Raw genomic sequence first — 24,884 nt, forward strand, 5'->3', positions numbered from 1 at the left:
GATTCAAGGGGCTTCGATTCGATTCTAAATCGATTAATGCATTTTGATACATGTTTTATTCACAAAATTTCTGTTGTATTCACTGTCCATGCACTGTATAAAAATATATATTTTGTTTGTAGTTAGTTAGAAAAAAAGAGATACATTACCATTCATTAACCTTTATTACACTAATGGAAAAAGTATGTGAACTGAAAATGTACACGTTTTTGAAACAAAGGTAGTAGCAGCCTTTCTTGTAACATAACTTCAATTGAAAAAATAAAAATAAAAAAAAATTACATGACATTAGCTTCCAGTCATTAAAGATAAGGTACGCGGTTTTAAGATGTCCACACATCACGTCACTGCTATCCTACCTACTTTCTGCAGCGATGCTATGACTTCTGTTTTGGTTGGTTGTAAAGCTTTGGGATGGCCGTATCAATAAAGTACTGTCTAGAAGAGATGGTATATCTCGGCTCCAAAGTATGTAGCAGTGCACGAAAGCCCTGATTTTCCACGACCGAGTAAGGACGTAAATCCTTAGCAATAAATGTTGCAATCGACTTGTTAATCCACTTTACCTTTTCCGAAGAGGGTGGAAGCTTTGTTGTGACTTGTTCGATTGTTCTCTGGTTAGCAGCGGTACTTTTAGCCACAGCAGCAGCCGACTTCGCCTCCTCCTCCGGGTGAAAGCGCGCTATAGGGCTTCTCATGTTCGTTGTGTTCCCAAAGTACTTAATTTTAGTGTAACAGAACTTACATACTGCGTGGCTCTTGTCCAGTTCACTTCCACCGTGGGCATTAAATAAGATTTTAAGCTGCACGGGGCTGGTCTTACTCCCGCACGTCCACGCTTCATTGTTGTGGTGCTCTCTTTAAAGTGTCCCTCTGGAAACGCGCTGCACGCCACAGTTCCGTGGCCTTTTTGTTCAGACTTTTAAACGGCCTCTAAAATTTCGATTTTCGATTACTGGAAATTAAAGAATCGATTCAGAATCGTCCACCTGCGAATCTCGATTGATCTAAGAATAGATTTTTCCTCCCACCTCTAGACATGCCGACATGGTTTGTGTGAAATGAGCAGGTAAATGCTTTTGCTAAAGGTTTGCGTGACCCTTCTTTAGCTGTGTTATCACCGTGGACAAGCCTGTGAGCTTTAGTCTGTCGTGAATGTAAACATATCTGCTTGGATTGCATTTGCTCATGAGTCATTCTGGGTTAACAGATCCTTCCATCAGAGGACTCTTTCTTAGACTGAATATATATATAGATCTTCATTTGTTGGCTGCAAGGTTGTCACCTTCATTAAAATAACATGGATGCGTCGTGCCCAGCTGCATCTGGCTTCCAGAGTCACGGTAAATATTTTATAATGCTTATGTATAGCAGGCTGGCATTGAAAGAGTTTGTTGTTGGCTCAAAAGTTTTCTTTCAACACCAGGAGCTTCATCACCTGTTTTAGGTTCATCTATGCTATTTTTAGGCATTTAACTATTGTATGTGTTCATAAATTTAAACAAGTGTTTGTCCAACGTACTATTTATATTATATATATATATATATATATATATGACTAGAGCTTTCTTTTTTTGTTGAGTCTTGGCGTTGCACCAAGCACATGCCCCTGTGTAGCCTCGCACATAACAAATTCATTTGATTGTGAAATTGGTTGAGTCGAGTTGACAAGTGATTCTTGTTTTAAATCTGTGTTGAACAGTTGCCTCATGGGTGATTGAACATAAACCAGGCTTGATAGGTTGCATATTTAGCTGAGCAAGTGTGAACGTAGCTCTCAAAGTAATTTAAGAGCCAGTGACTAAATGAAACAAGCTGTTAAAAGAACTCTGCCTGCACTTCAGTTGTAGCAATCAGAGGGACACGGATGCTCGTATGCCCTTAACGCCTAAGCTGCAAAATGTCCACCTGGAGTTTTTTGGTTTTTTTAGTGACTTAAGCATGAGTTAAATTACTGTTTCCATTTTCTGTTGTAAAGTGTGAAGAGCATCATAACTTTTGTTAATCCAAAGTATGCCTGCCCAAATGGTACACTAACGTACTATACACTTCAAACTTAATAAGCATATATTGTCTACTATATACTATAAGTATGATTAAGATGGTGACCGTTTCCACTGAAGTATACTCAAGTTTCCCAAGATGCATTTCGAGCCTACAACGACCTGAAGCACACTGAGGATAAATATCTCTATTCATTCTCATTTTAAGCGAGAAAGTGACCAAGTAGAATATCAATATGTGGTCATTTGATCTATAAAACTTCTGCTCGCAATGCATCATGGGACGGTTGAGTATGACTTGTGGCTGGGCGATTTTGCCTAAAAAAAAATGTCAATTTTTTTTTTAATGCACTAAAAAATGACTGTGATTGTCCTCAAGAGGTAAAATGCATAGAACATTTCCAAAATAAAAGGTAAATGAGGCTCTGTCATTCAACAATTTCAAGCTTGAACCCAGGTTTAAGCAAACGGAACGTGAAACAGTCCGAAAAAACTGTGGTGGGGAGAAAAAAATGAAAAATAAAACTCGAATTTGAAATTTATCTACAAATTCGATTAAACAATTAAATGGATTTTTTTGCCCAGCCCTAGTATGACTCGTGTGTCCAATATACATCCAAGTATTTCTTGCATACTCAATCTTTTCATACTATCTAACGTGAAAGCACTACCTACTAATTTTGATGTCAAACTTTGCACTAGCAGCATGTTAGTATGACATGTCGAACATGGCTGTAGTCTTCTAAATATTGTAGCTTTTTTGCATCTACCTGAATTTACTTACAAGTGAATTCCTTTCAGAAACAATGGACAAGTTTAAGGCAAATTCATAAATAAAATAAAACTATAGTGTAATGTTAATTACTTTATTGTCCCCAGTTTTCTTAAAAACCAGCGGTCTGTGCATCTTTCCAAGATGTTCTTTGTGTGGATGCTTAGAGCAAAGTGTTAGCCATGTTAATTGTTAATTGTTGTGATACATATGACATTGATGCTTCACATTAGAAATGCTGTTTCTAAAATCTTAAACATTCTGTCTTACTCATATTGTGAGAAACCAAAGATGCAGTCAACAAGAAGAGTTCCAAGTTTATCTAATTGCAGAAGGATAGATGAGCAGAAATGTATACTATTTATTTATTTTTAGATGGATAGATTTATTTTATTTATTCCTCCTCTTCTGCGCCAACAGGTTTCATCTGTATGAGAAATTTTGCAACTAAATTGCCCATGTAGTTTTACTTTGCCGCAGACCCCTGTTTTCACTCCTATATCATTTATATCCACTAAAAGTGGTCCTAATTATTTTAATCTGATTTTTGATTAGGAAAAATTAGGCTCCTATTTTTAATTCATAGCCGCTGCGTTGTTTCTCAGCTCTTTGAAATAAAAAGGCGGAGAAAAAAAAACATCCCCTCCAGACTGTTTTTTTTTTGTTTGTCATTGGGCCCTGTGGCGATGGATTTAAGCCAGCCTACATCTGTGTACTGTTGCTGCATCAGATGCGAAGTAATCACCAGAGAGTTTCATGCTTCCACTTTGCTTTAAATGTCCTCGTTGTGGCTGCCGCTGCACAAGCAGCCAAGTCTTTGTGTTACTTTCCTCCCACTGTGGGCAGCAGTGGTGTTTTACTGGAAGTTGTTTGCCGCTCTCGTCTGAAAAAGTATCCCAGCATGCTTCTTCATTTCTCTTAAGAAGACTAAAAGCAACCACGTTGTTTCTAATGACCTGCCTGTTCTAAAAGTGGATGTGGCAGCTGATCAGTATTCCATAGAAAGGTGTCGCTATAAGCGTTTTGTTCACACCACAGTGTGACACTGCAGCAGGAATTTTTGCCTCGCAGGCTTTAGAATTAAACTGTGATTTCAAAGATGTGGCACATTTCTTCTCTCTCTTACTGTGTCAAACACACGCAAGGTGAAATTAAGTTTATGAACTTTCCATGATCGCTGCTGAACAACCAATGGGGGCGTAGACTCACTTGAGTGGCTGGATAAAATCGGTATGGATACATGCTGGGTTTGGAACTGCATGAACTGAATTATGAAAGCAGTGCTGCATGCAGTCTTTAGTTGGAGTTTGGATAGATGGTAAAATAAGAATTCAATGTTCAGTGTATTTTATGTTGATGGAGGTTAAGTTTACAATGTTTACTATAACAATTATAATTATTTTTGTTTTTCATTATGCTGTTGTAGTGGTTAACATATATTAAGGTTTTTAGGAGGGAGGGGTGTGAAACTTCTAAAGACGACTCACCCACCAACAAGAATGGATCTCTAAATACATTTGAGACGTATATATTCATGCAGGAATTTAAAACTAACTTTTTCCAAGTTCTTATTAAGACTTCAGGACAAAACTAATATTGTAAATGAAAAAAAGAAATGACGCTTTGTGATTTTTTTATTACACAGTGCTTTGGCTTAGAAATGTTAAACGATATCAAACCTCAAAAGCATTTTTTCGTGCTAAAACAAATGCATTTGAGTATGAAGTAGTGTTGATTGATTCTAGTCCAACTCTTGACATTTTAGTAAAGTATTGAAAGTTTTATATGGAGTATTTTGTTGTGAAAATGGGAAAGTGTCTGTCCCTCTATGGGTTGAAACCAGGCTATTATAGTCAAAATTTTGATATTGGCTAAGAATATTGGTTGTGGGACTTTGTGGTGAGTCGGTTGGATTGAGAGAACTGTGAATAAAGAGGTATAGTGACTATTGAGTTGGTAGTTAGCATAGCATAGGATAGGTTGTTCTTTTAAGATGTTATAGTATAAACTGGGCGTGTCCTAACTGCTCCAGAAGCCCCGCCCATAATCATGTGCATTTTTTTTTTTAGAATTTTCCACCTAGACACGCCTCAGACAAAACCTCAGGGTTTAGGAGTGGTGAATATTACCTGGCATCTGACGAAACGATTCATATCTTGATACATGGGTCACGATACGATATATCCCGATATTGAAGTATCAGACAATTTTTTTCTAATTTGTACACCTTCATGAGAACACTGTATGACATATATTTTATTGGCATATTTTAAACATTGGCTTCAACATGCCATGTGCCAACAACTTAAAGGGGACACATCATGCTAAATCCACTTTTTTTTAGCCCTTAAATGCATTTTGTTGTATATTTAGAGTGTTTAGAAGTACAGAAAAGTTCAAATTAGTCTCTTCAGGTGCTCCGTTGATATCTTTATATTCTGTTTTGGTCATATTTTTCAATCTGTTTCGATTTTTCTATTCTCTATTACGTTTTTTGAACAATAACATCACAGTATTTACAGTGGAACTGCCAAATTAGGACATCGACTCCAGGCCCAACACTTGGAGCAATCCGCCATTTTTATTTCTCACTTTTATTTTGTAGTCCAAGCTCAAGGATGCCGAAGTTACAAGAGGATAAGTCAAAATGTTTGGTTGTTGGATGTAGTAACCCACACGCTTCATTACACCGTCTCCCAGCATCAGAACCTTTTCGAAGTGCCTGTTGAGTTTTATTTTTCATGGAAATGTACCCACATCTGTGGGTAAGGTCATTTTTGTGTGCGCAAAGCACTTCAAGGATGACTGCTTTGCCACTATGTAGAAGGATTTGCCGAAAGACTTTGTCTGATTGAGGGGTCATTTCCTTCTTTTTTTGGAGACGACGAGCAGAGCCCTTTGGTAAGCTGTAAATAATGCTAAAAAGTGTGATAAGACGTCCCTGTCATTGTTTTGTTAGCATTAGCAGTTGCACCGTCTTCATATGTTAGCGCTGTGTGCTCATTTTAGATCCTTGATGATATTGCCTATGTGATTTAATTTAAGTCTAAAGTTTCCATTAGTCATTTCGTTTTGCCATTTTTGTCTCCGAAAAGACTATTAAAATGCATTTCGTGACGTTAGCTCGGTGCTTGTGTTAGCTCACTTGTTAGGGTTCTGCAGGTTCATCATCTTCATTGTCATCTCGCTCCGCCGGGTCTGACTCGAACAAGTCTTCCGTTGTTGACATTTTGTAAATAACGTTTGAATAAAAAGTTTATGCGCCGCTACATAATCGTATCTCTTCTATCAAACTACAAAAATGGCCGAACAGGGTGGAGTTGAACCGAGTGTCGCCTCTGCAACCTGGAGAGGGGGCGGGGTATGAAGTGTCTCATTTGCATTTAAAGAGACCGTACCAAAACGAGTTGCTCTCAAAAGCACGTCAGAAAAGGGGCTTGTGGAGCTATAATAATGAGGAATTCAGACCCAAGCTTTGCAGTTCCGCTTTATATAGACCATAACTGTATGATTTATATCTAAAAATGGAGTTTTTAAAACCATGATGTTTCCTTTAAAAGAAAAAAATAACATAAAATCTGCCTGTGGCTTTCAAACTAACTTTGACTTTAGTGCAACTGAGGTATATGCCAAGAACAACAAATAAATGCAGAAAGTTAGTACTTAAGTTGGTCAACATGCCCAGGTTTCAGTGCATTTCTTTGTGCAGTTACAATGTGTCCTGCAGTGGAAAAAACTGTCTTGGTGAAATGAAGGTTAAAATTTTTTTTAAAAGGATTTAAAAAAAATTGACATGAATGCATTTTGAATCGATCCGAGAATCGTGCCACGTAATATCACGATATTTTTCTGAATCGGTTTTTTTCAACACCGCTAGGGTTTATTTTAGGAAGTTTATCTCTGAGCCGTGGAAATTTTAAAGATGAGGTAAAAGTGTCAATTTATTTTATTTTTTTTTTATTTGTGACAAGGGACAATGCACAATAATGGACATAAACATGTAAATATGCCAGACTGTAGCCACAGGCTAGTTTCCATTTGTAGTCTCCGGCAGGTTGATGTTGTGTACAACAGAGGGTACAAAAAATGAACAAAACCAAACTCTGACAGCATTAACAGTACAATAGAATACAAAGACTAAAATATAACAATACATTGACCATTGCAGCTAAAGTGCATAAGGCAGACAAAGTGCTTTACTAAAGTGCAAGTGTTGTGATGTGTTGTACACAACCATTAGTGTGTTTAGAGAAGAAATTGCACATCTCCCTTAGCCTGGTTGGTTAGTGCTCAGCGAAGTGTCAGCTGAGTATTGTTTGTTAATTGCAAAGAAAAGTTGTTCACATGTATGTTTCCATACTTGCTGAGCAGCATGTAATCAGAGTTGGAGCATTGTTATGAATCTGTTAAATGCAGCGCCCACAACATAAACATACAGTAGTGTCATCTTAAGCTTTATTCTTCAGCTCCATTTTGCCTCATGTGTCAATAAAGCCTCTGTTATTAGAGTCCATTTTTCTTTAGTTTGTTCAATCGTTAGCATTAAGACGGACGTTCCTCCCTGATGAGTTCGGCGTTTGTAGTATCAATAGTGCGTACCTAAAAATACTTGTGCACCAAACATGATAGTAATAAAGTATTACCTTGTGGGCTGAATGCAGTTGTCCTCAGGGCTGAGAGTTTGACACAATGTTTATAGTATCGTCTCGAGTGCTTTTATAGCCGTTCATCCAGGACTGAGTAGAGAAGATGTAGGACATTTAGTGTAAAGGAGTCGTAGCCATTCATATAACCAGCCACAGTCACTGGGCTAAGGTTTTTTTAATTTCCTCAATACAGCAGTGCCTGTGCTGCCTTGAACCCCCTCTGCTGCATTTGTTTTCCTAATGCTGTGCAATGAAGCTGCACACCACAAAACCCTAGTCCCTCGACTTGGTTAATTGTTTCCTTGTTTGTGTTGTGCTCAGAGAGCATTAAAAATGACCCAACCTAGTAGAGCTGTGCAGGTATAATGTAGTGAAAACTGAAGAAGGTACGATTATCTGTAAAACCATCAGTGATGATGCGGTTTTTCTTTTGACGTGCAAGGCTTCACAAAAGTTGAACGGCAGGCAGCTTATAGATTCTTAAGTCTATGTACTGAATAACATATTAAATGTTTATTTGTTATCTACATTATCATTAGCCATGAAGGCTACAAATGGAAAAATGTATGCACATATACTACTAAAGATTTTCTTGTTTGTATTAAATTGCTCTTAATAAATCAATCAATAATAAATAAATGTAGTCAAAAACTCTTTCAATTACAGTTTTTAACCTTTTATTGAGCCTCGTAGTTACCAATATTGGTCGATAATTGAAGCAGAGGAATAAGTAGAAGGGAATCATTGATCTACAGTTGGTAAAAAGTAAAAAACCTGTCTAACCCTCCATGTCAGGATTATTTCTGCCCTCAAACAAACTTCAGGATGAAATTGAAACTCCTATCTCAAAATGCGAAAACTGCTAAAGCTGGCAATCTTGACTAACAATAAAGAAAAAGCCCAGTAGTGTGGGTGGAGGAAATGAATTGCTTCTGTGTGCACGAAGAGTGGGTGTGAGTCTGTTATACAATTTAAAGATGAACCAGAGAGTGATGGGGAACACATTGAACCTCAGCTGCTTCACTCTGATGTAATGGATTTCAGTTTAACTCAAATATCAGGTTAATGTGAAATGTTTTAAACCAGTCAAGTCACAGACCAATTACGTTTGAGCTAATGTAGTTTAATGTAATATTTTTTGTTGTTACAGGCCAGAGCCTCGGCTATGGTTTTGTGAATTACGTGGACCCAAAGGATGCAGAAAAAGCCATAAATACACTCAATGGCTTGAGACTCCAGACCAAGACCATCAAGGTAAGATGCTGCTCATGTGATCTTTCTAAGCTGGTACAGAAATATAAGGCTCCAATGATTAGTCAACATAATAGATGATGTTGACTACAAGAATTTGTTGATGCAGATTTAGAGTTGATGCATCGTTTAATGTTGTAAATTGATAGATAATGCGCCACCAGCCTGCTTTATTATAGCTGCAGTGTCTTACATTGTTAACATCCTAGAGCAGGGGTGCACACACTTTTTTGGTGTGTGAGTTACTTTTTACCACTGACAGCTCTTCACAATCTACTGTGTTTGGGGGGGGGTTATAATTGTAAATAATTAGATTGTAATATTTACACTATTACAATTAATATTATTAAAATTTACTGGTTTAAAGCATTTCATACACAAGGCAATTCAGTGTGCTTTACATGACTAAAAAGTAAGGATGTCTCGATCCAATCACGTGATCGGAAATCGGGCCAGATGACGTGGTTTCAGACTGATCGAAATTGGATGTTATCTCTCGATCAGGACACGGATATATATGTATATTTATTATCATTATAGAGGTGGGTGGTATACCGGTTCGTACCAAATACCAGTATATATTTTTTTTTATGCTATACATTTTTAATATACCACCGTACCGGTATATTGATTCCACAACATTTGGAGCGCTGCGTCAGACTGGAGCCTTTTCAATGTTGCACTGTGAAGGTAAACAGTAGCGCTCTGGTTACGGTGTAAATGGATAAGAAAGCTCTGAAGCTGCAGAACTAGTAGAACATGACACAGAAGAACTTGTGTCAAAATGAGGAGCCCTGTCTGTTGTTTGGTCTGCAGAGCGGAGGTGGAGAGTTAGACCGAAGTTCTCAGACGTGCTCCCACATGTTTGTGAATAAATGAGTTCAACAGCAGGTAAATCCCTACAACATTTGTTCTGTTTAGAAGAGACGAAACAGATCGTTAGCTTGTCCGGTAACAAACTGATGCTAGTGTGTATGCGCACTGCGCACAGATGTTCGAGGGCGTGTTTGTCTGCTCCGCACAAGTGTTTATTTGCGCGTGCATATGTGTTTGTGTGCGCGTGCTCGCACCAGTGTGGTTTGCATGTGCGCGTGTATGTTTGTGTGTGAGAATAGACCATCGTAAGTCAATCTACTGCAGTATTTCCTATATCAAGCACCTACAGCAGGACGTGCAGAAGTGTTCTAAATCAACCTCTATCTGCAGACCTCACACACTTTATTTAGTAAGCAGCTAATACTTTACATGCTCTGTACCTGCAATGCCAACAAAATGAAGTTGTCATACATGCATTTCAATCTGTGAAAATAAATGAGAGTAAGTATTAAGAGTGCAGTTCCTAAAAGCACATTACTGGTCTTACTTTACAGCACTGTGGCACTTTTATTTTCTTAATTTTTAACATGCCTGTTGGGTATTTTAAGATGAGGCACTATTCATTTTTATGTTAGATATTTTTTTTAATAATATTTAATATTGCACTAAAGTCTAAAGTTTTTTTGAATTCATTGTTTGATTGATCAAGCTATGTCACAGAAGTGCTCTGTTTATGGTTGAATGTTAAAATAAGGTGAATCTAATAAATAGGGGGCATCCTGGATCTGTTTTTTCCTCTTTATTTTTTTAATGTTCTATAGAAGTATCGGATCGGGACTCGGTATTGGCCAATTCTCAAAATCAAAGGACTCGGACTCGGGGGCAAAAAAACCTGATCGGGACATCCCTACTAAAGTGCATCAGAAATCATTCAACAGTTTTAAAATAAAATAAGAACATTAAGTCAGCAGTAAAAACTTTAAAAATCTCCTTCTCATCTATATGCAATAGAGAAAAAGAGAGCCTTTAACTTGGATTTAAAAATGTTTTAAAGAGCTGACTTCAGCTTTGCTGCAGTTTGTTCTACTTTGTAATATTGAAACAGTAACACTTAAAACTGAGTTTTGTTGAAATATATAAATACAATGAAGAAAAATATTATGAAAATGCAAAACATCAAAGACGAGCAATAAAAAGCACATTTATCGGGTCCATTCAGTAGCAAGAACTTCAATAGCTTCCACACATGCCGATTGTATGAAGATGCTGATAATAAACGTAAACGTGGAGCGGCTTTAGGGCTGGTGGAAGTTCTTCTTCTACTTATTAGAAGTTGTAAATTACTCAGTGATCGACTGGTAGATCGCGATCGACATATTGTGCACCCCTGTTCGAGAGTGAAGAAGAATGGTGCAGGAAACAGAACTTCAACTCAGACCTAAAGTTTCCAAATTTTGTGAACATTTTGATAACTGGCGAAACAATTAAAGAGCAAACGATAATTATGCTTGTTGTACGTTTATCTGTTGGAAAATCATGGAAGAAGCTTGCTTAGCCAACACTACTTCAGTTACGTTCATGCGTAATTCACTGCTCTTATCAGTGAATTACTGACATTCTGATGATAGTAGCATTTATTCTGAACAGTAAACCCCTAAAGTATTAACTGTGTGATTTGGCTAATGTTAATTAAATGAGCATTACTCCATAAGGAATCTGTGATCATGCTTATGGCGATTTTCTTGCTCTGGAATTTTAAATTATTATACAGTTTTCTGTCCATATATGTATATATTTCCTTTAGCCATGTCAACTCTAAGCTCTTTTTCAACTTTAAAACACGCCACCTCTCAAAAAGGACATTATTATTGATTTATTTTTTCACTTTTATGAATTTAATTTCAGTAAACGCAACTCTCTAGTTATTTTAAACCTCATTAGCTACAGCTTTTTTATGTCACATATTACAAAGTGTTTTGTTTACTACATCTGGTTCAAGACCACTTACACTTTAATTTAATATTATTTTTTATTTTATCTTTTTTACTATGATCACAATTATGTTTTGTTAAAAAATATAGCATCTTTTTGGCAAATGTATGATTTATGTTTTATTGTTTTATTTTGTTTCTGTAAAACTTGCTGTCGGTACAACAGGGAAACTTTCACAGGTGTGAAGATTTAAAAAGGTGCGTTAAAATAGCAGTGCAACATATTAAAAATGGAAAAATAATTGTGATTAATTGAAAAAATAATTGATAGATTAGTCGACAACAAAAAAATTTGTTTGTTGCAGCTCTGCAGAAACGTATGCCGTGCCTATTTATCTCTGTAGTTCTGAGTTGGAGCATAATGAGGTTGAGCAATGTGGGGTGGAAAAGAAGCCTATTGCTAATCCGGGCACAGGCAGCTCTGCCTGGGCCTCAAGTAGAGCAGAACTGTTTCTATGGTTGCATGTACTGTAGCACTGCTGTATGCCTTTATAGGGAGGTGGCTCCTATTAGCATTCACTGGACAACTTATCGCTCTTTGAGCAGATAGAAAAAAAAAAGCTAGTTTAGCCTGTACAGTGCTGCAGGATTTGGTGGATTTTGGAGCCAGATTAGAAATACCACAATACTGTTACAAGGAGAAAATTATAGATAATCCTTGGAGTTTTACAGCTTATAATGTTCTGTTTGTAGGTGCAAATTTTAATAACGCCGAAAGATGAAGTTGAGATTTATTAGTAGCCCTGCTAATTTATTAAAAGCAATCATACCATAGGGTTAATGACGTATGTAAATATTCCAGTGGATGTGTAAGAATAGTTCAAATTACAATAGTTGGCATCAAACGTGAATGTAGGTCAATAGAGGTTATGAAGGAAAGAGGTTGTCTATTGGCTTTTTTAGTTTGGGTTTATTATTGATAAAAAAAAATAATAAATGGTTTTTTGAAAGCTTAATGAAGATGCATATGAAGTGAAGTGAGTGTGTGAACAATATTAAACTTAAATGGTTAAGTATTTGAGGCTAATTTAGCTCCAATATGGAGGTTTACTTTACAGCCGGCAGTGGAAGTATTTCTGCATTAAAAGCAGTCTGGTAATAACAATCAGAGGTTATACTAATCTCCTTCACTAATAGGAACAAATAAATTCACCACTTATAGATGTATAGTTCAAAGAATTGGAGCAACAGTAAATTACCAAATGCATTTGAAAGGTTATTCATTTGGAAACTGTTAAAATGGATAAGATGACAAAAAGGTATACAGGGAGTATTTAAAATAAAGGAGCATATTGTTTATTTGACTTCAAACCATGTTAGAAGTGCATCTAAATGTTAAGATTGTATTGATACCTTATTGTTCATCTATAAAAGAAAATGTGTGTAGTAAACGCCAAGTCTGTTTAAATGTCCGTCAACACTGTTTAAATTAATTTTAGATATAATAATGTAATCATCAATGCCTCTTTACATGCTACTGCTAGTACTTTTATTAGGTTTCAACATTTTAATAATTGTGAATTTAAGATTGTGATACTCTCTAGTTTATTGTAAATGTCTATTTGTTTCTTCCAATTAAACATGTAAGAGAAAATCGGTTGGATTCTGCCTCTTGCTCCGTTTCTCGGGTGAATAATCACATTTTCTGTAGTTGTTCCTACCCACAAATGTTTTTTTTTTTTATTAATGCAGCATTTCCTTTTAAGCAGCATTTTTAAATACCTGGTGTACAAAAACATATTTGCAATAAAATGGGAGACATAGTTTCAACTAAATCCTCTTTAGTCAGAGCAAATGCAAAAATCAAAGGTGGTGAATATCCAAAAGCTGTGTGAGTTCATCCTTTAGACTTGTGTAACTGGCTGGAATGGTAACAATCTGAAGAACTAATTATTTTCCACCTGTAGGTTTCTTATGCGCGCCCAAGCTCCGCCTCCATCAGAGATGCAAATTTGTACGTCAGTGGTTTGCCAAAAACCATGACGCAGAAAGAACTGGAGCAGCTCTTCTCACAGTATGGACGCATCATTACCTCACGCATTCTCGTGGACCAGGTGACTGGTAGGTCATTCCAGTTTATTATTTCTATTCTCACTTCCAGTTATATCTGTGGAAATCAGTAGGACATTGGGATCTAAAAACCAATCTTCTACTTTTTTACAAAGGTATATAGATGACACACAACAGGGTGTGAAAAGTTGGAAAAATGAAATGCATTGTGATTTAATTTCCTCCTGCACCACATGCACCATTTCCCATTACTGAGGGATACGTGCATGCTGAGTAGATATTTTGCTAGTTAAGTAGTCATTGAAAATCAAAGCAGGTTTTTGGTCTTCTATTTAGGTCACCCATTATCTCTTTTCCTTTTTCAAACAAAGGCTGCAATATTCATGCTCCTTTGGCCACGCTAAAAGTCCTATTATTAAAATATCATTACCAGCTAGATTTTAGGTTGGTAATCATGACATGATGTGAAACATGATGCTTCAAATGATTCTGCAGTGAAATTATTACTGTTTCTGTCATGTAGTGTTCACTGCAGAGAAGCATGTGTGGATTGGAGGAAAATGCAACATGGAAAAAAAAAACATTTTCAAACCTTTAGTCTATACTGTTGAATATGTTTTGTTTATAAAATAATAACTTACACTAATAATTTCCTTGAAAAAGCTTAAGTTTACTGAAAATTCTGACTATTTAGATTGTTTAAAGTAGGGATGTAATGATTCACTCAACTCACGATACGATTCGATTCACGATACTGGGTTCATGATACGATTCCGCCCGCCGCCAACACTTCTGGATAGCGCCCTCTACTGTTTAAAAAAAGTATTGCCATTCAATTTTCAGAAAATCTATATGAACTGTGATACCTATGAATCGATTTTTAACTGCCTTACGATTAATCGTTACATCCCTAGTTTAAAGGTAAAAATGTTCATCTTAATCATGGTTAGAAAAGCCAGATGCACCATTACATGCTCTAATGAACCCCAACTAGCTTCAGATTTTGACTCCTTGATTTGACTTTTCGAAAAATCTGATTTTTTGTGTGCTTGTTAGGGCTGGGCAATATATCGAGATTGAAGCTATATCGAGTTTTCTATTTTGGTGATACATATAAATTACAATATTGCCTATGTCAGGGGTCTGCAACCTGTGGCCCTTTGACTCTTTTGCAATGGCTTTCAAAAATATTGAAATGAATGATAATTTTTCTTAGAGGGTTTTAATGATTAATGATTTTGATACCAAATAAAATCACGATACAACGGTTTGTCAACCTAAAAATAGATTAACTTTACACCTCCTCAAACATCTACAGACCATCTGTGGCTCACTTTAAGTTTTAAATCCCTGGTAAGATAACCAAAACAACTAAAAGACTATTCTGGAAGTAAATATACATTTTAATTATGTGGGAACAGATTCATTTAACTGCCAATGTGCCGGCTAAATATGCATGCTTGATATTTGGCAAGAAATTCGCAATTAGCATGTGTTGACTGACATTGTGTTTTCAAATTCAAGTTATTTTTTGTAGCCCTTCAAATACATTATCAAAGGAAATATTCTTTACATAACAATATTTGATATAATTTAATACACTGTTGTCTTCATTAAAGAGGTATTTTTTTCGGCTCCGGAAGGACTTTAATACAGGTGAGATGGGGCCAAATGGCTCTTTTGAGAGTAAAGGTTGCAGACTCCTGGCCTTTGTTGATATATATTTATATTTTTTTATAGCTTGTTTTTTTTTAAAATACATGTTTTAGGAGTCACTGCTTTTCCTACTTCTCAGAACAGCATACAAAGCAGTTATATGGCTTGCTGATTACATCTTACCCCAAACCATTCATAAAACAAGCCACACTACAGAACTCACTCACACGTGCTGTCCCTTATAGGAGAAAAGATTCATATTGTATATCGACATTTTGAGAAAAAATATTGAGCTTTGAGTTTTGGTCTATATCGGCCAGCCCTAGTGCTCGTTCACATTTACACAATAAATGCATCTTCTATTAATTCACAATGGAATGTGACCCGCATGCACGAAAGAGGTCCTGAGGTACTTCGTGCGCACGCAGGCACGCACTGTTTATGGAAGTAAATATATCGGTACCTCGTCTCAGCATGTGTGTGGCACTGATAATATGGATGATATAATGTATATTTATTGATTTTAAAAACTTGCTCTCCTTCTGCTTACTTTTCTACTTACATCCTCTATCTGGGTTTCCCCTGCCGCTCAGTCTGGGATGCAGACTTATGACGCTATTGCATTTTGATGACATAAAGGTCAGATAGAATGTGACCTGTTCAGACAGCAGTCACATTGAAAACCTGTATTGGATTTGTAGTCGGATTTGGAAAAAAGTTGCAATGTTCCATTGACATTGACATGATATGAATAGATATGGGCCAAAAAAATGGTCATTCACCTGCAGTGTGAACATAGCCTAAGGGCGTATTCACACCTGTCTTTTTGCCTAAAAGTGGTGGTCTGGGCTCGCCTCCATTCGACACCTGTAGCGGTTTGTTTGCAGTGGGAACATAGCTGACACTATAACTGACTCATAAATGTTGTACATCTTCCAATAAAAGGGGGGCACTGATAATCAGTCTTACCAGAAAGACAATTCTAGGTCTCCTAGGTCTCCTCTAAGGGACAGCACATGTGAGTTCTGTAGTGTGGCTTGTTTAGGGGAAGATCTGGGTTAGGACACACTCAAAAATCCATTTAACATTGCGTTTCATGCTGTTCTGAGAAGTAATCAAAGCAGTGACTCCTTAAATGTGTATTTTAATACAAAATAAGCTATAAAATGAAAATTTATCGATTGTAATTTTCTGTATTGCCCAGGCCTAACTTGAGGTGGCACGTCTTCTCATTAGATAGAGTAAGACCATGTGCAGTTATTACCGTGCGCATTCTACATCTACAGAATAAAAACTAGCTACAAGCACTGTTTGTTCTCCATGGTTGCCATTTTACTCACTCAATTTTTTTCCGGGATTGCGGACCAATGATTTCTAGTTTGTGCATGGTGTTTGTTTACAACTTTGTATCGCTACAGGCTGTTGCCACGTTCACCCAAATCAAATATGCAACAATTGTATCCATGCAGCCTCTGAATTGGAACAAAGCAAACATGCCACTGGTGTGAAAACAGCCTCTGTCATGTTGCATAAGCTAGTTTGTTAGTACAGACCTAAATACTGTTATTGTTCTCTCTTCAGGTGTTTCCAGAGGGGTCGGCTTCATCCGTTTTGACAGGAGAGTTGAGGCAGAGGAGGCCATCAAGGGCCTGAACTGCCAGAAGCCTCCCGGTGCCACTGAGCCAATCACAGTGAAGTTTGCAAACAACCCGAGCCAGAAGACCAGCCAGGCACTGCTGTCCCAGCTTTACCAGTCACCCAATCGAAGGTACCCAGGGCCCCTCGCACAGCAGGCACAACGCTTCAGGTAAAAGGGACACGTCTCTAGACCCTCTGAGTCCCTTTAGATATTTACAGACGTATGCTAGAGCTAATCGGTAATTCAAAATGATTGATTTCCACCATTTATAGAACTGATTGTTTCTCTGCAGCTTTAGAGCCACAACACTTTCGGCTTAGAGCTCTTTGACACACGACAATGAGATGAGAATACAGTAAAATTAAAATTGTTTCTAAATGGCAAATGTTGATCTTAGCTGCTTTTTACTTGTTTAATGTATTTTTTCAAAGCTTAATGAATTCTTTAGCTTATCTAAATGTTGGTTAAAAAACAACAGTAATCCAGTTATTAAGGACATGGAAGTTTCTCTGACATGTCACTCATCTTGTCATCTTGTCAAAATGCTCAAGCCCCCTAAAACAAACACTTTAATAACCATTTATATCTGTGTTTTTGTCGTTTTTTTTTTTTTTTTTAAGGTTGGACAATCTGCTGAACATGGCCTACGGAGTGAAAAGGTAAATAAAGGGATCTTTTTTCCTCTGCTTTTATAGTCTAGTCAATCGATCTAGTGGGAAATTCAAATGTTTGCATAAGGGAGCAGATGTAATGGGTTTTTATTAATTCTTATGTTTCCCTCTTTGAGCTCCTAGCAGCATTGCGTGGGTTGCTAACACTGCATGCAGAAGCAGTGATTCAGTGTAATAGTCTAAAATAAATGTAAGAACTGCTAATTGAAAGAAAATCCATACACATTTTGATCTAATTAATGGATAATTCAGTAAGGTAAAGTGGATCAGGGTTGGTGGTGATATTTGTAAATATTTGGAGTGAATCATTTTAGGGGAGGGCTGGGGCTCCCCTTAAATCATTTCTATATATTTTATCTGAATAATATCCTCTGTTTTCCAGGAAGTGTATTATTTATTATTATTATTAGTTATTATTATTAGTCATCCTAAAGATGTAAATCCTTGTTTTATAGGTTTAAAGAGTGTTGGGAACATTACTTTAAAAAAAGTAATTAGTTATAGTTACTCACTACTTGATCCTAAAAGTAACTGAGTTAGTAATTGAATTACTCTATGATAAAAGTAACTCATAAGCAAAAAAGGAACTATTTGCGTTACTGTAAAAAAAAAATTGCTATATGTCAAATAATTCAGATTTTTTAGATGCGTGTGTCGTTGAGGTGTTTCATTAAATTTGAGGTGCTTACAACTCGACAAAGTCTTCACTCCTGGATATAATGAACACTTCACATGCACGTTCTGGCCTTTGACCACAATTAATTTAAAGTAGTGTTTGTATCGCCACCTTAAAAATGCCAACTTTTCATCGGACTGCTCCACGCTCGCCATCTCTGCTGCTTCATCAAATCTGTAATGGTTGTGTGTGTGGCGCATGTGCTGGCACATGTGTAAAAACACTGGCTCTGATTGGCTACCATGAAACATGACGCCGCCTTCGCCAATCATAATGGCTCACTTTGTTTTTAACCCACCTCCTCACTACAGCTGCGTATCAGGCCAAGGGTGCTTTCAGATAACAGTTTATTCAATCAATGCATGTAACGCACCGCATTTAACGTTCAGTAATGGTAACGGCGTTGTAAAGGCGAAAAAAGTAATTAGATTACGCCGTTACTGAAAGAAAAAAAACTCCGTTATTCCAAACACTGGTTTAACTGGCAAAAAATAAGTGACAATAATAGGTCAACATATGAGACAACTGGGAAAAGTGGTGGAAAGGTGAAAAATGTCGTGAAAGTGCAGAAAAGACATTCTAATTTGAGAGAGAACTCAGAAATGGGGATAATGTGGCAAAAATGAATTGAAAGGAGCAAAAATATGCCAAGAATAGGTTAAAATATGTAAAGTTTGTTGTAGTTGGACAAAAAGGGTTTAAAAAATCAAAAATGGGCTCAAATTGTTTTTGTTTAAGGCATCTGGCGATTGCCTGCCAGTGTCCTTCAACCCCAAGGTTGAGAACCCCTGCCTTAAATTTTAGGAAACCCATTAGTAGTTTAAGCCTGATTACTACTTTTTTGCAATAATAAACAAACTGTTGTTAGATTAAAAAGTAGTTTTTTTTTTTTTTTTTTGATGTAGTGTGTTGTGTGTCAAACAGCCACATTCATTATGTGACAGACTGTTGGCGGTACAGTGACATGCTTTAGATGAAAGCTTTGCCCTTGCTGCTTGTCTACATAACAAAGAAGCACATTTTACAATCTTACTTAGAATTGCATACTTGTTTTTCAATTTGATGCTCTCACTTTGATCTTTTATGGACACTCCTGTCGTGTTTTGAATTTGGTTGCATCACACATCTTTCAGAATTCACCTCTATACTGGTTTTAGGTTGGTTTTTTCTCAAAGAAAGCCTTCCTCCAGCATGATTGAAGTCCAGTTCCCTGAGAGCTCAGAAGCCCTAGCAACAATATATTTGTAATTCTGCTGCTGCTTAGCTCCTTTGGTCGATGGCATTTGTTGCCAAATCACTCTGGGTTCTTGATGCTAGGAGCACACCTGTCATAGTGGATGTTCCCAGTGAGGCCAACTGAAGCAGCTAATCTCATATGACAACTGCTGCAATAATTCATGGGCTTTGCATGCACTTGGAAATGTGTTGCCTAAAAAACTGTTAATACTCATTTAGAATATTCTGCGTTATTTTGCTAATTTTTTTATTTATTTTATTTTTTTTTTGGGACAAATTGTTAGCTTTGTTATATCAATCAAAAACAATGACAAGTCCATGTTTTGATTTGATTAATTCATTTCTGGATGCTGAATGAATAGTAGCTGCAGTTTTAGTTATTTATTTTTGTCAGGATACTCTTTTATTTACTGCTGTGCCATGTTAAATATAGTATTGTGAGTTGGGATAATTGAATTAGAAATAGGAGACTTTGTCTTGTTTTTGAAATTTTAAATAATTCTGTACCCCAAACCTCTTTTACATTTATCACGTAGAGGTCAAATTCTGTTGTCCCTTTAAAGAAAAGTTACTTTAGTCACAGGAATGGAATCAAATACCAGACCACATCAGACAACTCAGCACATACATGTCCTTTTCTCTGCAGCTAGAAGTATGGCTTCTTGACCACCAATCATGTTCACACTGACAGCCTTTTATTTTATTTTATTTTGATTGTTTTACATAGTTTTTCTCTTGTGTTAAGTATGGATTAACTATTTTGTTTGAACTGTATTCCACTTGTAATTTGCTGTGTGGCAATTCTGGGAGTTTCAGTCCCGACTTGGTGCTTTGTTTTATCAGTTATTACTTTCTCTTTTGTCATGTTGTATTCTCCTTCTGTAATTAAATACCTTTTACATTTTAGGTTTTCATTTTAAAATCTGGCTGAAGTTTAAGTAACATTTCAATCATGCAAAATGTACAAGTAAAGACAGTGGGTAGGTGCACGAGCAAACACTGATATTTCATCATTTTCATGTCGAAACTACAACTATTACTAAACACTCAAGTTTGTTTATAGGACCCTTTAATGCAGCCACAGCTGGCACAAAGTGCTGTACACAATAGATACAAACAGCAAAACAAAATGAAGTAAAACAACAATAAAACTGATGCAACACAATGACAGTGACAAAACTCAATAAAACTTGTAAGATATGTTTCACATGTTTTAATTCCACCTATTTCTTACATTTTGCATGATTGAAATATTATTTTCAACTGAAATAAATAAACATGGTCCATAGTCGGATTGATCTCAGGGACCCTGGGGAATCAATTTAAAAATCCGAAAAAAAATTTACATGCTTGTATTTACCCCAAAAGGCACACCATTTCACCCAGGAAGGGTATTTTCCTTAGTGTTTTTTGAGTCACCCAGCAGGTAAAGACAAAAAATGTTTTTTTCTTATATTTAGGATGATGAACAAACTTATTGTCAAGCTCACTAAAATTCATTTCACTGGACATGGTTCTTGAAAAGAAAAGTTGCCAACGCAGCATGACAATGAGTGCTATAGCAGCATAGCTTCAAGTGGAGCATGGACAGTGCTGATCCCTGCAGAGGCTTGTCAGATCACATTAGCCTTGTGGGTGCAGTTGCTCGCCCTCTAAAAAGGCACGTTTTGTGCTCATTTTGACTCATGCTCTAAACCATGTTCCTCTTTTGTCTTTTTACAGCAGGTTCTCCCCCATGGCCATCGACGGGGTGACCAGCTTGGCTGGCATCAACATCCCGGGGCACGCAGGCACAGGCTGGTGTATCTTTGTCTACAACCTGGCACCTGACGCTGACGAGAGCATCCTCTGGCAGATGTTTGGGCCATTTGGCGCCGTCACAAATGTCAAGGTTATTCGCGACTTCAACACAAACAAGTGCAAGGGATTTGGTTTTGTCACCATGACTAACTATGACGAAGCGGCCGTGGCCATTGCCAGCTTGAATGGATATCGTCTTGGGGACCGAGTCCTGCAAGTCTCATTCAAAACTAACAAAACACACAAAGCCTAACACACCCACAGAGATTGTTTCTAAGAAAAAAAAGATTTAAAAAAAAAAAAACCTCCCTGTTAAAGAGAAAAATAACATGGAAGTGTATTGAACGTAACTTTTTACATTAGTAAACTGGCTTTGTAAATCAGTGTTTTGCGAAGCAAACAATATTTAGTGTCCAACAATGTGATTCTTTTTTGTTGTCATTGCTACACCTTAAATCTTGGATATACTTTAAAAAGAGAAAAAAAGGGCAGGTTTGAACACCTGTAATATTGAACATTGTTGCTGTCTTTGCAGTTGGGTCATCTGAAATGCTCCCATAGGTTTCGTCATTCTGTTGCCCATCTGCCTTGATTTGTGTATGGTTATGTGGAGTGAAACTTACTTTGTGTCCTGATTTGTTATATAGGTGCATTATTACGGCCTCAGTGGTTTAGCGAGTACTTACTTTATCCTCTTTGCTTTTCTGTTGATTGTAATTAGTTGTTATCGGTTGGTTCCTTTAATGTTGCTTATTGTAAACCTAAGGGATTAAAAAGACAAAAGACAAAAAAAAAATTCTTAAAAGCAGTACCTTGCCAAAGAGCTAAGAACCTCTTTGATGTGGGTTTAAAAAGCATCTATTTTTATAAAAAGAAAAATTTGGAGAAACTTTTTACTGGACCTGGAACAAAAATATTTTGACTTGGATACTTTGAGAAATATCTTCATATGACACCTTGTGAGCTTTTGAACTTTACTAGAAAGTTTGCAGAGGTTGAAATTTCTGGAGAGATTTATGATGTAAAAGTTACCTTTTGAGATCTTTGTATTATCTTTAAAAAAAAAAAAAATCTGAAATCAGCGGCAGCGCTGGTTTCATTTGTGAAATCTTCTGTGGGCCAATCCCCACCTCCCCCAAAAGCCCCACCCCTCCCCGCCATTCTGGTTGCTAATAACATTCTGGTTTGATTTGGAAATGGGCGTGACGTCAAAGGTTTATCCACCAAAAAATGCTAATATCTAAAAGTGGGGGGGAGGAGGGATAAAAATCAGTTCTTCCTCTACGATTCCCCTCAGACGGCGTGGATGGTGTTTCGTGGTATACCTACGACATACCATAGGACGACCTTGTCTGATAAGGGTTTTTACATACTTTGTATGAGCGGAATGAGGACGAGCCGGTGACGGCAATAGTTTGAAAAACACAAATCCAACGAGTGGAGTGGATGAACTCCCAAGCTTTGAGCTTTGTAAATAAGTCCTTTTTTATGTTGGAGTATTTGGCAGACTTTTTTTCTTTTTTTGCGGTTTGGACTTCATTGAAAAGTGTGATGATATAAATTGTTTAGGTTTCTTTCTTTTTCTTGAAATCTGTATTGGTATTTTCTTTAGAATATTAACCTTTTTTTAATTGAGTTTACCTTGAGTTAAAACACTATTTGTTGTCCAATGGACTTGCATTACAGTGCATCATATTTGTTGGTTGTTTGGTCTGTAGATAGTCTTGCTTCGTCTTAAAAAAAAAGATATTAAACTATAGACATTTGTTTTGTTTTTTTATATATAAACATAATAGATATATATTCATGTGGTAAAGAATGGATATAAACCACAGGTTTGAACTATTTGATTTTTTTTTTTTTTTTTTCATACTCATATATAAACGTAATGCATATAACCTGTCTTTAAAATCGTAAACAAGGTGTATATTGCTTTATTCACTCTGGGGGGAAAAGGACAGTGAAGCATTTCCAGTAACGACAGCATCATTGGTTGTAAAAGTTTGTTGAACATCATCAAACTCATGGAGCAAACTAAAGTGGTCATCTTACGCCTCAGATGCACTGACTCCTGCACCTGCATCCTGCTTGGTATTTCAACCATTTAGTCATGCTTCCCCTTAAAATGAGCAGTGTGCTATGCATTATATGATTCTCTTTGCAACTGCTTTTTCTCGTTTTATCTATTCCTTATTTGTGTAAAAGTTTAACCTTAAGTCTAGATGAGTTGTGACGCTGCTGTGGGATAGAAAATGACATTTTTTCACGTCTGACCTGGCGCCATTGGGAACCCTTGTAATTATTTCATGAAGATTTAACGAAAATGTGCCGATGGTCAGGCCAGAAAAAATGTGACCTGCTCCCACCCTTTGAATTTCTTAACGAGAATGATTATTTATTTGAAGTTGTAAAAGTCTCTTTGGTCACAGCGTTTTTTGGAATAGAATATCTTTTTGTTGGATATTTAAAAAGGATGTACATGTTCTTTACTTTGTGTTTCAATACTTTGGATTTTTTCCATGTTCAGTACATCAATAAATAAGTTGAAGGGCAATGCAAGTTGGTGACTGGATCCTGTCATTTCTGTCCCACTTCTTTTGGAAGATGCGTTTGCCAAATATGGCAAATCCCTACTTCTTAGTCTCAAATGTCATGTTAACCAACTTGCAGTTTATTTTCCTCAGAAACGTCAAACAAATGTGATGGTGGAACAGCGATGTGGTTGCAGCCATAACCCTGGATTTCCATTGGATCCGTAACTCCTCCGCTGCATAACTGCAGCACATCTGTTGCAGCAAGGACTGAGAAGAGCTCGCTGATTCACATGTGATCGCGCAATATCTTGATTCAACCATGGATAAGTGCAATATTTATGTGAAATACGATTTTAAAAGTGCTCGCATCAGGCCAAACGTGGTATCAACAGAAAGGTCTGGTTTTATTTAGAAAATAATCTCAATGTTGTATTCTGTCTATGCAATACTTCCTGTCCCGCACAGTTTTTTATTAAATTGCTGTAGCACAGAAAAATAAAAGGGCTGCGTATTTGCTCCAGCATGCTGGAGCAGTTGTGCTGGAACAGAATTGAATGCAGTGGAAATTGACACATTGACTTTAAGGGAATCCTATCAGCTGCATTGTGTATTCGGAGCAGTTATGATGCGATGGAAATTGGAGGAACTGAACAGATGCTTCCTAAATGCTAGCCGGCTGCATGGTTCTGCAAGTAGCAGTCACTTTACTTTGACCTCAAGGGAAATATTAGTCAACAAAAATTTGCTGTTTTACCTGCGGAAGCAGATATGTACCGGGTAATGTGTGAGAGGCACTGGCTGTTAAAAATGGCATGCTCTGTACTACACACTACACACTGAATGAGTATATAGTGTCCACTATGAATGATTATCATGATGTCTGTTCTGACTGAAATGCATTTCCAAGTTTCCCAAGATGCATTTCAAACCTACAACAAAAACCTGAAGCACACTGAGGCTAAATATCTTTATATTTAGCCTCAGCCTTATCTTTATTTTTTATATATTGATTCTCTTTTTAAAGTTCCAAAAACATTTTAAATGAGAAGGTGACCAGGTGGAATATCAACATGTGGTCATTTGATCCATAAAACTGGGGGGGGGAAAAAATTCATTCTGACATTTTGGAGATTTTTGAGTATGACTAGTGTGCCCACCTTGCATACTTAAAAAATGTGCCGAT

At 36.9% G+C, this 24,884-nt stretch overlaps 1 protein-coding gene across 5 annotated transcripts in view; it reads left to right on the forward strand.

Moving 5' to 3' along the window:
- The window catches only part of elavl2 (ELAV like neuron-specific RNA binding protein 2), a 57,738-nt gene extending 34,012 nt beyond the window's left edge, over positions 1–23,726 (forward strand). For 4 of the 5 annotated variants that reach the window (XM_028442377.1, XM_028442375.1, XM_028442374.1 and 1 more), the window contains exons 4-8: positions 8,572–8,675; positions 13,387–13,540; positions 16,727–16,952; positions 17,405–17,443; positions 21,090–23,726. In XM_028442377.1, the coding sequence (XP_028298178.1) occupies positions 8,572–8,675; positions 13,387–13,540; positions 16,727–16,952; positions 17,405–17,443; positions 21,090–21,420 (854 nt within the window). In that variant the 3' untranslated portion in view covers positions 21,421–23,726. The remainder of the gene's footprint in view (positions 1–8,571; positions 8,676–13,386; positions 13,541–16,726; positions 16,953–17,404; positions 17,444–21,089) is intronic. The other variant, XM_028442378.1, reaches the window with a different exon arrangement.
- Positions 23,727–24,884: the final 1,158 nt, after the last annotated feature.

Source organism: Gouania willdenowi, unplaced genomic scaffold, assembly GCF_900634775.1.
Source record: "Gouania willdenowi unplaced genomic scaffold, fGouWil2.1 scaffold_443_arrow_ctg1, whole genome shotgun sequence".
NCBI lineage: Eukaryota > Metazoa > Chordata > Actinopteri > Blenniiformes > Gobiesocidae > Gouania > Gouania willdenowi.